Raw genomic sequence first — 12941 nt, 5'->3', positions numbered from 1 at the left:
AAATCCTACTTTTTATATTTAATAACATCACTTTTGCTTATAAATTAACCCAGAGTAAGTAATTAATTCCTGGGGGAGCAAACAGCTGTGCATATCTCTCAATCAGTGTTATAGAGGGTGGACAATGTATGAGTTTACCCTGTATAAGCTTTATACAGAGTAAAACGGATTTATTTGGGGTTTGGATCCCATTGGGAATTGGGTATCCGGGTGCTAGAGACAGAAGCACTTCTTAAGCTGTTTTCAGTTAAGTCTGCGGCTTTTGGGGGACGTGGTTCAGATCTTGGTCTGTGTTTGCAGCAGGTTAGAGTGTCTGGCTCAACAAGACAGGCTACTGAAGTCCCAAGCTGCTAGGGAAAATGGGCTCAGAGGTAGTCCCAGCACATCAGGTGTAGAGTGAACAAAAACAGACTCCAATGAGAATCTTCAGAACTGGAATTAATTTGCAAACTGGACACCATCAAATTAGGCCTGAATAAAGACTGGGAGTGGATGGGTCACTACAAAAACTAATTTTCCCCCTACTGATACTCACACCTTCTTGTCAACTGTTTGAAATGGGCCACCTTGATTACATTAAAAGTGGCAAAGAGTCCTGTGGCACCTTATAGACTAACAGATGTACTGGAGGATAAGCTTTTGTGGGTGAATACCCACTTCATCGGATGATCCAGTAGCCACAGGACTCTTTGCCACCTTTACAGGTCCAGACTAACACGGATACCCCTCTGATACTTTATTACATTGAACTCATTAGCACTACAAAAGTGATTTTTCCTCCCTTCTTGTCAACTGTTGAGAATAGCCCACTTCCATCTTAATTGAATTGGCTCGTTCGCACTGACCCCCCCACTTGGTGCGGCAACTCCCATCTCTTCATATTCTGTGTATTTATACCTCTATACTGTATTTTCTACTCCAGGCATCTCATAAAGTCGGTTTTAGCCCACGAAAGCTTATGCCCAAATAAATTTGTTAGTCTCTAAGGTGCCACAAGGACTCCTCATTGTTTTTGCTGATACAGACTAACACAGCTACCACGCTGAATCAACTGAAGTAGATCATAGCCAATTACTTGGCAAACGGCACCATTCATCACAATTTAAAAAGCACTCAGAAAGAAAAAGGTAAAATGTACTATACCTGTACAGCCTGAAGAATGCTGCGTTACACCTGAAACACTAAATTAATGCACACATAAAGGGTCTGTTGTAAATGTTATGTTGCTCTGCCAAAGGATTAAGACATACAAGCCAGGGGTGGCCAACCTGCACCTGAGAAGGAGCCAGAATTTACCTATGTACATTGCCAAAGAGCCACAGTAATACATCCGCAGCCCGCCATCAGCTCCCCCCGCCTTCCAGCAGCCCTGCTGATCAGCGCCTCCCCCTTCTTCCCCATGCCTCCTGCAGCATGCAAGTGGCTCTGGGGGGGAGGGGGAGGACTGAGGGTGTGGCAGGCTCAGGGAACGGGGCAGGAAGGAGAGGGCCTTGGGGGAAAGGGTGAAGTAGGGGTAGGGCCTGTGGCAGAGTCAGGGGTTGAGCAGTGAGCACCCCCCTCCCCCGGCACATTGGAGAGTTGGTGCCTGTAGCTCCAGCCCTGCAATACAAGCCTTATTCTCAAATAATAGATTTAATCCTGCAAGATGCTGAGTATCTGCTGAGAGCTGCTGAGTGCCCTCAATTCCTAGTAAGCAGCAGGAGATAAGATTTTTATTATCTCTCAAGAGATGCTCAGCACCTCAGAGGATTGAACCAGATATCTGAAACCTTTACCAAAGATGATAATAGGAGGCAGTGCGGCCTTCTTGATAGACAAGGCCCTTCATTTTTGGTTTTTATTTTGTTTAAAATTTCCCAGGAATTTATCAGTGTTTATTGCAAAAATTACAAAACAGGTGAAAATTGGTGCAAAAAATCTGAGCACAGTTTTCTGGGTAAATATCAGTATTAATATTCAGGGATGGGAGGACAGAAAAAAAACAACAACAAAAAGAGAAAAGTAAGAGTATTTCTGATCTGGCTCCTACTTCAGAAAGAGAGATGGCTTCCCAGGTTACTGAGCCACCAGCTCTTGTTCCGAAGCAGGGAGCCACATCTAGGGAGTTCCAGCACTTCCTTTTTTAGGACTAGAGTACAGATATATGCATGCACATACATGAGTGTGTATAGTCCACTACACTGCCTTACTTTAACAGACACCCTCGCATTTAGATTAATTTAATATTAACATAAACACATCTACCTAATGTAAAGTATTGGATTTTCTTAACAGTTAGTATTTTTATGTACTTGAGTGGTCCAAAAACCAGGTGAAAATTGGTAAAAAAATGAATAATAACTTTAGTGAAACCAGGGGATTTTTCAGTAAATTAAAATTTAAATTAAAAAATGAAGGGCCTTGATAGAGCACTAGACTGGGACTCAGGCGACAGAGTTCTATTTCTGCTGAGTAACGTGGGGAAAATAATTTTCATCTCTCTGAGCCTCTGTTTCCCCATCTATAAAACAAGGATAATGACATTCACCTACTTTGTAAAGAGCTTTGAGATCAATGGATGAAAAGTGCTACATCAGAGCTAGGCATTATTAAAACATGTAGGATGTTAATGATGTACCATTTCTTAAGCTAGTTAGTTCAACATTTGTATTTTCTAATCATTGAACAAATTCTCTTTACTTTTCTATCTGCCGTTACAAGAACATTTCTTGCTCTGCATCTCCAAGAAGTACATCCCTAAAAGTACAAGTGGTAAAGTTACATTTGCACTTCCCTGCATACTGCTCGATAGAAAACTTTAGAAGACTACCATGTGGGTCAGAGTAATACATATGTTATTAGACTAGAGCAGGGAAGTGGGAGTCAAGACTTCTAGAATTTAATTTTCACTCTTCTGACTCACTGTGACACCTTAAGCTCTCTCTGATCCAGTTTGTCCATCTGTAAAATAGATTTAATAGTGGCTTACCTCCATACGAATGTTCCGAGACTCATTTTTTCATGCTTGCAAAGCACTCTGAGACCCTTTGTTGAAAAGCACTGCAGAAGTGTAAAATTTCAATGATCTCTCCTAGCATATAAACCTTAGCGATATGTCTGTCTTAGGGGTCAATCCTGCTCTGTAACCTGCTTGCAATGAAGCACAAAATGCTGGAAATATTTGTAAGAGGTGCAGCATTGCCACTTTTGGTTTGTCTTTTGATGGTTGAGCTCTCCCTACCCATTCCTGTATGTGTATGTGACATTCAGTGTTGCTCACTCTCCCAGATTTTTGGGTAAGGTGATTTTGACACCTACAGCTTCCAGTCCCCTGCCCAGCAATTAATTCTGTCTCCGAATCTTCCCATCAGTTCTGTCCCCACCAAGCCCTCACCCCCAATAGTTCAGCTCCTGCATCAACCCTTCCCCCGCCAGGTCAGCCCCCATCAGTCTTCACCTCCTCAGTTCAGTCCCCCAGCCTCCACAGTCAGTTCAGAACTAGCCCCAGAGCACAATTCCCCAGCCTCCACCATCAGTTCAGCCTCTTCCAGTTCAGTTCCCTCCCATCACCAGCCTCACCTCTGCTCCTCTTAAGTTCTTCACCCACTTCTCCCAGGCCTGGGGTGGGGGCTGACACAGGGTCCCCTGTCCCCCTTCCAGGCTGGAGGGGCAACTCCAGGGGCTCCTCACCCTTCTCTGCCCCTTTCCAGGCTAGGTGTTGCAGGGGGAGTGGGGATGAGATCCCCATTGCTCACAGTAGGGGAAGGGAGAGGAGGTGGTCAAGCTGCAATGGGCTGCTGAGCTTTTTGCTGCCTCCTCTCCTCTCCCCTCCTGCAAAAACAGCAAACGGAAAGGAGAGCTTCTGCAGAGCTGCATTTTGTGAGGAGACTGGAGCTTTCTGCTTCATCATAAGACAAGCTCCACCCCTATCTGAAATCCCATCATTCATGAAAAAAAACCCAAGTGTTGGCAACACTGGAAGGTGCTCATCCCACTACCTGCTGTGAAGCCCAGCTACACAGCTGCTCCTTCTGGGCTGCTGCAGAGATTGGGGTGAGAGAGGTCACAGAAATGTCACAGATCCACTGACTGACCACTCTCAAGAGGGCCTGTAGCTGGGGTTCAAGCCCCTGCAGCTCTGAATTTGCAGAACTGGCCATGGAGGACCTCTGTGGTTTTTGCAGAAGTTGGAAGTTAATAATCAGTAAAGAGGAATCACAAAATATGAATTCTTTCTGTTGAATGGTGCATGAAGAAATGTATTTCTAAAGCTATTAAATACTCATGAAAATGCCTATTGTCAGATAAAAAAATAATAAATATATCTGTCAAATTGTTACAATGACATGAGGTTAGCTTGTCCCGCCAAGCATTACATTTTCCTTTGATTCAAATTGGATCAGAGGAATTTGCACTCTATCATTAATTTCAGCTTAAGTTTCTATGTAAATATTTCAGAAGGCTCAAAAGCAGATCTTTATAATATTAAAATACCTAACAGCTGGTATGAAAGACCATTCGCAGTTTACTCTGTGGAATGCCCTCATTCATTTAAGAACTATGAAGAAGTCAAAACTGCAAATTTATCAGTGCATTGCTAAGATGTTTTGAAGTACATGCTCCTTTGAATGAATGCGCATAACTCTCATTAAGGTTAAATATATGATTGTTTCATAGCACTAAAATTATAGGAAGAAATGAAGGCTTTTGTATTTGATTATGCAACAAAATGAAGTGGAGAATATTAGTGTGTCATGAATACTATTGCTATTATATAACAAGCAAACCTTCCTGTCTATCCATTTCAGTGGAACTAAAAATATTCTGCTGTGTGAAGATGGAGCTGAGCCTGCCTTTTAGGCCTTTCCAGCAATACTGACAAGCACTTGAACACTTTAGTGAAATACCAATGGACTATCAATGATGTTTCATACTTACATAGCACCTTTTAACCAGGGATCTCAAAAGCACTGTACAGACATTAATTACTTATGCCTTGCAATATCCCTTTCAGGGCGGTAAGTTGTTACTACATCCATTTTACAAATAGGAAAACTTAGAGAAAAAGATGTAGATGGCCACATTCACAGAGCAAAATCCATCCCTGTGATGAGAACCAGCACAAGGACAATGCATCACTTAAGTACCACCTAAGACCTCAAAATCCAAGGATCCAAGTTGCAACCTTACCAGATAAACAGTACTTACTTTTCCTTAAGTTCCTTTGGTGAGCCCTCCAATGGCTTGGATTTTATACTCCCGGATCCAGGTGATTTTTCCCATTTGCTTTCTTCAATATCAGCTTCTTCTCCTTTTTCCTTATTCATTTCACTGGCCAGGTCATCTCCCTTTTCAGGCTTCTTAAGAAGCTATGAAATAATGTTTATATTAAGATATAAGTGTTTATGCACCCTTAGACATTTCAACGACTTCTTATTGTAATATACTAATGTATACCAGCTGGTGCTAATTTGCAAAACCTATTTCATTCAGATTTTATTTTAGTGATTTCATTTTTTTGCAAAGCACAACATTAAAATAGACATTTAAAAGTTTACTTATATTAATGGATAACTAGAGTACAATACAAATCATGCAGCTGCAACCTTTAAAATAGGACTTCATAAAAAAAAACCTGGAGAATGCATGCTTACCCACTTTCTTCTCCTAGGTATTAGCTATAAATAATTACAGTGTAGCTCAGAGACAGGCAAAAGACTGTATGTGTCTAAATCATATCCTGAGAGGGCCCGATCTTACTATCATTGAAATCAATGGCAAAACTGCCATAATACTTCAAAGAAAGCAGGATCACCCTTCACTTCTCTAGATAATTTACAAAATCTGGCAACACATGAGCAGCTTGAGAAATACTAGTTAGTATATATTGCCCCCAGTAACAACTATGTGGGTGAAACCAATCACTATGCTCTCAAATGAACTCGCACAGGAAAATGATAAAAGACAAAAACACCGTATCATCTGTGAGTGAACACTTTTCACAAAGCAATCACTCTATATCTGGCCTACCAGCTGCCATCCTCAAAGGAAACTCACACAACACTTTCAGAAGACAAGCCTTGGAGCTTAAATTCATAACTTTGGTAGACACTAAAAATCATGGCCTGAATAAAGACATTGGATTTATGGCTTATTACAACAATCTATAACCCGCTAACAACCTCCCACACATCCCACCCTTTCCCCCATATGACTGCAGGGGAGGTAACAGGGCACTTCACCTTGAATGGTCCTCTTGAAATACGCGTTAACTACTTATGCTATACAATCTGTTTCACCTTATATTTAACTGTGACACTCTGAGGATGTTTCCCAGACATGAAAAGAGCTGTGTGTAAACTTGAAAGCGGGTCTCTTTCCCCTACAGAAGTTGGTACAATAAAAGATATTACCTCACCCACCTTGTCTGTCTAATATCCAACATGGTGACATTCCTCTTATGACTTCCCAAGTTACTTGTAAAATAGAGAATATTTTCCTGGTCCTTTGGTGGTGAAACTACCTTTCAAAACTCTATTGTCATAGATATGAGTAATATTGAATTACTTTTGCACAACACATTTTGGAGTGGATAGTGATTTCCTTTTCTTGGCATGTGAAGATGAAGAATGTGTTTCTTGTCTTGCTGCCCAAACATGCATATTATTAATTATATACCAAGTTATGTCTTCAAAGCACCCTATAAACTTTGGTCCCAATCCTGCAAACCTTAGTCATGTGACTAGTTCTTTCCATTACCTTTAATTCTTAGAAATAAGGCTTTTCATGACTGGACTGATTAATAGCATAAAATATGGATGTAGCCATTATCTATTAATCTTAGACATGTATTGGAAAGAACAGTGCAATTTGGTAACCACACCTTTGGTGTTACAGTTTTAGGCCCTAATTGTTGTAATGTATGTTTCTTAACTATTTTTTTTATTTTTATCTTAAAGAAAAATACAAAATACTGGTACAATCGTAAGTTATTTGTATACTTATGTTAAATCAGAATATTGTACTACTATGGAGAGCTGTAAGTCAACATATGTAAGTTCATACAATTAAACTTAAAAATATCTTTTCAGTACATGTAAAGTCTATTATACGTCCCTAATTCCTCTGCTTACAATTGGAATCTAATATCAGTTGTGTTAGTCATATTGGGTGCAATATTTCATTCATTCTTTTTGCTGAATACCATGTAGTTAACGAGACCATAACTCATGTTGAGAGTTATGTGAAAATAAACTTATATTAAAATATTTTTTTTAGAAAGAGACCCAATATAATAAAATATAATAATAATATCGATTTTATATCGGAAATAAATAGGGCTGTTGATTAATCACAGTTACTCATGCGATTAACTCAAAATTAATCACAATTAAAAAAAATTAATAACGATTAATCACAGTTTTAATCACACTATTAAACCAATTGAAATTTATTAAACATTTTGAATGTTTTTCTACATTTTCATATATATTGTATTCTGTGTTGTAATTGAAATCAAAGTGTATATTATTTTTATTACAAATATTTGCACTGTAAAAATGATGAAAGAAATAGTATTTTTCAATTCATCCCATTCAACTACTGTAGTGCAATCTCTTTGTTGTGAAAATGCAACTTTCAAATGTAGATTTTTTTTTTGGTTACATAACTGCACTCAAAAACAAAACAATGTAAAACTTTAGAGTCTACAAGACCACTCAGTCCTACTTCTTGTTCAGCCAATCGCTAAGACAAACAAGTTTCTTTACATTTACAGGAGATAATGCTGCCCCCTTCTTATTTACAATGTCACCAGAAAGTGAGAACAGGCATTTATTTGCGTGGCACTTCTGTAGCCGGCATTGCAAGGTATTTACGTGCTATATATGCTAAACATTCATATGCCCCTTCGTGCTTCGGCCACTATTCCAGAGGACATGCTTCCATGCTGATGACGCTTGTTAAAAAAATAATGCATTAATTAAATTTGTGACTGAACTCCTTGGGGAGAACTATATGTCCCCGCTCTGTTTTACCCGCATTCTGCCACATATTTCATGTTATAGCAGTCTCAGATGATAACCCAGCACATGTTGTTTATTTTAAGAACACTTTCACTGCAGATTTCACAAAATGCGAAGAAGGTATCAATGTGAGATTTCTAAAGATAGCTATAGCACCCGACCCAAGGTTTAAGAATCTGAAGTGCCGTCCAAAATCTGAGAGGGATGAGGTATGAAGCATCCTTTCAGAAGTCTTAAAAGAGCAACACTCCAATGTGGAAACTACGAACCTGAACCACCATAAAAGAAAATCAACCTTCTGCTGGTGGCATCTGACTCAGATAATGAAAATGAGCATGCGTTGGTCCACACTGCTTTGGATTGTTATCAAGCAGAACCCATCATCAGCATGGACGCATGTCCCCTGGAATGATGTTTGAAGCATGAAGGGACACATGAATCCTTAATGCATCTGGCACGTAAATATCTTGCAACGCCGGATACAACAGTGATATGCGAATGCCCGTTCTTGGCACGGGCCGAGGGACGTACTGGCCACCGCTTCCAGCAACTCTCATTGGCCTGGAGCAGCGAACCGCGGCTACTGGGAGCCACGATCGGCCAAACCTGCGGACGCGGCAGGTAAACAAAGTGGCCTGGCCCGCCAGGGACTTTCCCTGCACAAGTGGCGGAACAAGTTTGGGAACCACTGGTCTAAAGAGTGTTTCAGAGGGCAAAGCTAATGGATCCACAAACGGATCATTCCGCTGTCAAGGGGGAAACTCAGATTTTAGATTAGTGGGGGTTCTGGCCAAACTCATCCAAGGTGTAACTCCACTGACGCCAATGGAGTTACACCACAGATTAATCTGGCCCCTGGTCAACAAGAGGTGGTAAAGAACTCTGAGGTCATGGATAACAGAAAAAAACGTGTGGCATATTGCAAGCACAAGCACTCTGTCGTGGAAAATTACTGCAGTAATCCAGAAGTCTTTCAACCTTCATGCTGGGACTCCTCAACATAGCTACAATATGAGCAAAAAGCAAAGTTAGAGGAACAAAATCAGAAAAACTGTAGTTCAAAAAAAGGGATATTAAAAAATCCTATAATCCCAATTGTCCCTGCCTTGACAAACTTCTAATCATGGGACCTGAATTAGATCTTCCTTTATTCTTCCCAACTGATATGAGTACTTTGGAAGTAAGTGGAAGACAGGAAAATAAATTCTGTATAGTTTCAAATGAAGAATAATTTTATATTTTCCTTAAAAGTACCTTGATTCTTATTTCTTTTTCAGCAATTTTCTTTTGCTTCTCTGCTTCTTTTCTTTTACGTCTTTCTTCTTCTCTGCGCTTTCTTTTCTCTTCTTCTCGCAGACGTTTCTTTTCTAACTCTCTCCTTCTTCGTTCTTCCCTTTTTTCTTCACGTATCCTCTGAAGAATTACAACATTTTTTATATAAAATTTTTCAAATGCAAAACATACTTGAAACATAAAAGTTGAGCTTCAGTCAAAAGTCTGGACCTACCTGCTTTTCTAATTTTCTATTTTTAATATATTCCAAAAGAGGTGTTGTTCTTCTAGCTAAAATACAAAAAATTTGTGATGTAGTGTTCAACTCCTAAAATATGTACTTGTTTCTTTATTATAACTACTTGCCCTTTATTTTAAGCTTTAACTGTAAGGGAGCTAGGTGATATATAACACTTTGTTTCAAGTGGTGTATATATGTTGGAAAGTGCTCCCATCTCTCCATTCAGAAAGGATCCCTGGCTCTTCATCATTAAGGACCCTAGAAGTAAGAGAGCCAGAGATATTTTCTGTGATTATTTAATGTTTGAATTATAACCATATACTTTAATTTTCAGGAAAGACATTTTTCTTGCTGTTCACCAAAATATTATTTACGAAAAGGAAACAAATATGTTCAAAATTTATTCCTAAATTTTAACATTGGTACACCAGCACCTGGCTGTCCAGCTATTCTTATATTACCATCACCATGGTCATATATAGCACTTTTCATCCACAGACCTCAAAGAATTTACAAAGGTAGTATCAACATCCTCATTTTCCTGATGGGGAAAATGAGGCATATAGAGGTGAAATGACTAGTCTAAGGTAACACAGCAGGCAATAGCAGAATCAAGAAAAGAACTCAGCTCTCCTGAGTCCCAGTATGTACTACGTCAAACTGTCTTTCTTATTATATGGATCTGACACTTTTTCCATTTTTACTAGAGATAAACCCAAACTAAAACCCTACATCAGAACATTCCCAAACTTTACAAAAATGTTTAGCTAGATCCAAACTTTGCAGCTTGCATGCCACCTTCAATTACAACTCTGAATTTTCACCCAGTCATAAAATTAATTGTGGGTTGAAACTTGAAACAGTATACTTATAGGCATAAGTAACTACAAAAATGTTTGAGATCCTCTGTCAGTTTTAGATGTGCAGGAACAGAATTATAATATTGGACAATATTTAGGACTAAGGACTGCTCTTGGATGCATGTACAGGGCTCTCACTGAATCCAAAGGAAGAAAAGCAAACACAAAGGGGAAAGGAGGGAGGGAGGGATGGAATGGTCATTAGTGTGCATGATATAATTTTGAAGCCATAATAAAACAGAGTTGGAAAAGGATATTTCCTTGACGCTATGGTTTCATTTATCTAACCTTTAAAATTTAAAACAACATGGCCTAAACCTGGCCTAAATTTATGTCCCGAAAATATGTGAATGTAGACATTACTAATTACAGTGTAACTGTTACTAAATTATTTATTTACAAAATCGTGAGTGCAATTTAGACACTTTTTTAAAAACATGAACGAACTCTTAAAAAGAAATCAGCTGAAAAATGAAAACAAAAAAGGGATCTCTATGCAAGCAACAGCTTTTAATTTTTTCTTTCTTCCCTAAAAACATGGACAGAAGGATGAACCTACCTTAATTTTGTTAAAGAAATTCTGCTTTTGAATTCTGTATTACATTACTCTGTCACCCTGAAACTGATGAGCTAGAGTATCTGAGCTGAGTTATCAAACATGCTCATTTGATCTAACATGACCTGGAGGCACACAAAAGCCCTTTGAGAATTTGAGGCCCAGTTCTGCTCTCTAATACATGGCCATATCTTTCACTGACTTCAATGAGAGTTACACCCTTGTTTCTGAAGGCATAGCTGGGCCCTTGTACAATTCAACTAGAGCTGTGATATTCACGGAATAAGTTTTTTCTTGGTTTTGACATTGAAATTGCAACCATGTTTTATCAAACAACAATACAGTATTTGAAAAAAATAAAGCAAAATAAACATAGGACAATTTAATTTGATCTATTGTGAATTGATTTAATAGAAACAAAACATTAAAAAGCCATTCTGTAGAACCTCTCTCAACTGAGATACTGTCAACACTGCACTTGCAACTCTAAGGCTACCCCTTTTTCATTAATAGCTGGAATAATTTGAAGTTAGAAAATCTTTATTAAGATACTGGGAAGCTCATTTTCACATTGCTGTGAAATATCTAGGGAAAGCTTCCGGTCAAGTAAGGATACATATTCTTGAGGAACTCCACATCTATAACAGTCACACACATTCAAGCTTTGTTGATGACAGATTTATTTAGTGTCCTTAGTAATATTCTTTCCACCTCTTCTCTAATTTATCCTTACCCTTTGCTGAGCTCCAAATATCCCTTTGCCAATTGTTAACTCACACACCTACTACACAAGTGTCAATGCCACTGCTGCAGTGAGAGTGCCGGGGGGACGTATGAGGAGGGGGGAAAGTATGGGCAATTTAAGAAACAGTAGTGATCAAAATATATTGGTTATTTTTATATATCCAAATAAGGGAACGGTGTACAGCTAAATTTCTCCTAATTGATTATAACACCCAGTGGACAACCATATGTTCTGTATGCAGTCCCTTGCACATATATCATGTTATCCTGCAAAGACTTTATTTGGCTGGCCATCTGAAAAATGCCAGTATTGTCAAGATTAAAAAATATTTTGAAATAGTTATAGTATGCAGTATAAAATAATAATATTACTAGAGGGTTTGTGAAAAAAATAAAGCTTATTTTTAATCAGAATTGCAAGTTTTGAATAAAAATGGTCCTTTCCTGCCCCAGGTCCTCTCCTCTCTCTGTCTGTGTCGGTGTCCTGGGGGGTGTAGCTTCCCATTTTTATTGAGCCTCAATCAAAGCAAGGGCTGTCATCAGTCACTCTCCTTTCAGCTGAGGACTAAAGAGGACTGGTTGGTTCCCTTTGTGTCTATCAATAATACTCCTTAAATCACTATAGGGCAACGCCTGCAACACTTTTACTTAAAATTTGTGCTTATACCCTTTCCTGCTTCTCTATACTCTGTTAAAACAGCTTCATTTTTCCTTTGGCAGTTCACCTATCAAAAAAACAACCCTCCCCCATGTCCCCAAAAAACCTGCTGGCCTGACTCTAGCGACTAGCTAAATGGTTAGTGCCATGCAGGAGATCCAGATTTGATCTGCACTCTTGGATTTTCCTGTGGTTCTAAGGATTAGGAATACCTCGCATTACTTAACAACTACCCCTTCCTAGGACCAGAAACTAAGGGTGAGAATTAAATCTGGGTTTTCAGCATAGCAGTGAAAAGTACTAATCAAAAGGCTAATCTCTAAAGTAAATCCAACAGTGTTTTGTTTTGTTTTTTTGTTTTTTTTTAAAGCTGAATTGCCAAAGGGAAAAAATTAGACTATTTTTATATAGTAATGGAGCAGGAAAGGGCATAAATACATAAATTGTTTTTTTGCTTTGCCGTACCCCGTGAACTATGTAAATATATGTATTATTAATAATGTTCACATGGTTGAAACCTGAAGAATGAAACCCAATATACTTTAATCCTGAAGAGCTCAAGCTTGATCTGATGGATACAGATCCTGCTGGAGAATGTGAAAGTCAT

The 12941-nt window shown here is 38.8% G+C and overlaps 1 protein-coding gene across 1 annotated transcript in view; it reads right to left on the bottom strand.

Moving 5' to 3' along the window:
• The window catches only part of UPF3A (UPF3A regulator of nonsense mediated mRNA decay), a 48028-nt gene that overhangs the window by 12531 nt on the left and 22556 nt on the right, over window positions 1-12941 (bottom strand). Inside the window, exons 6-8 of the mRNA XM_073350747.2 lie at window positions 9511-9566; window positions 9258-9416; window positions 5188-5348 (exon numbers count right to left, since the gene is read on the bottom strand). Of these exons, the coding sequence (XP_073206848.1) occupies window positions 5188-5348; window positions 9258-9416; window positions 9511-9566 (376 nt within the window). The remainder of the gene's footprint in view (window positions 1-5187; window positions 5349-9257; window positions 9417-9510; window positions 9567-12941) is intronic.

The sequence above is a fragment of the Lepidochelys kempii genome, chromosome 1 (assembly GCF_965140285.1).
Source record: "Lepidochelys kempii isolate rLepKem1 chromosome 1, rLepKem1.hap1, whole genome shotgun sequence".
Lineage (NCBI taxonomy): Eukaryota > Metazoa > Chordata > Testudines > Cheloniidae > Lepidochelys > Lepidochelys kempii.
This window is presented reverse-complemented; position numbering and strand designations above follow the sequence as displayed.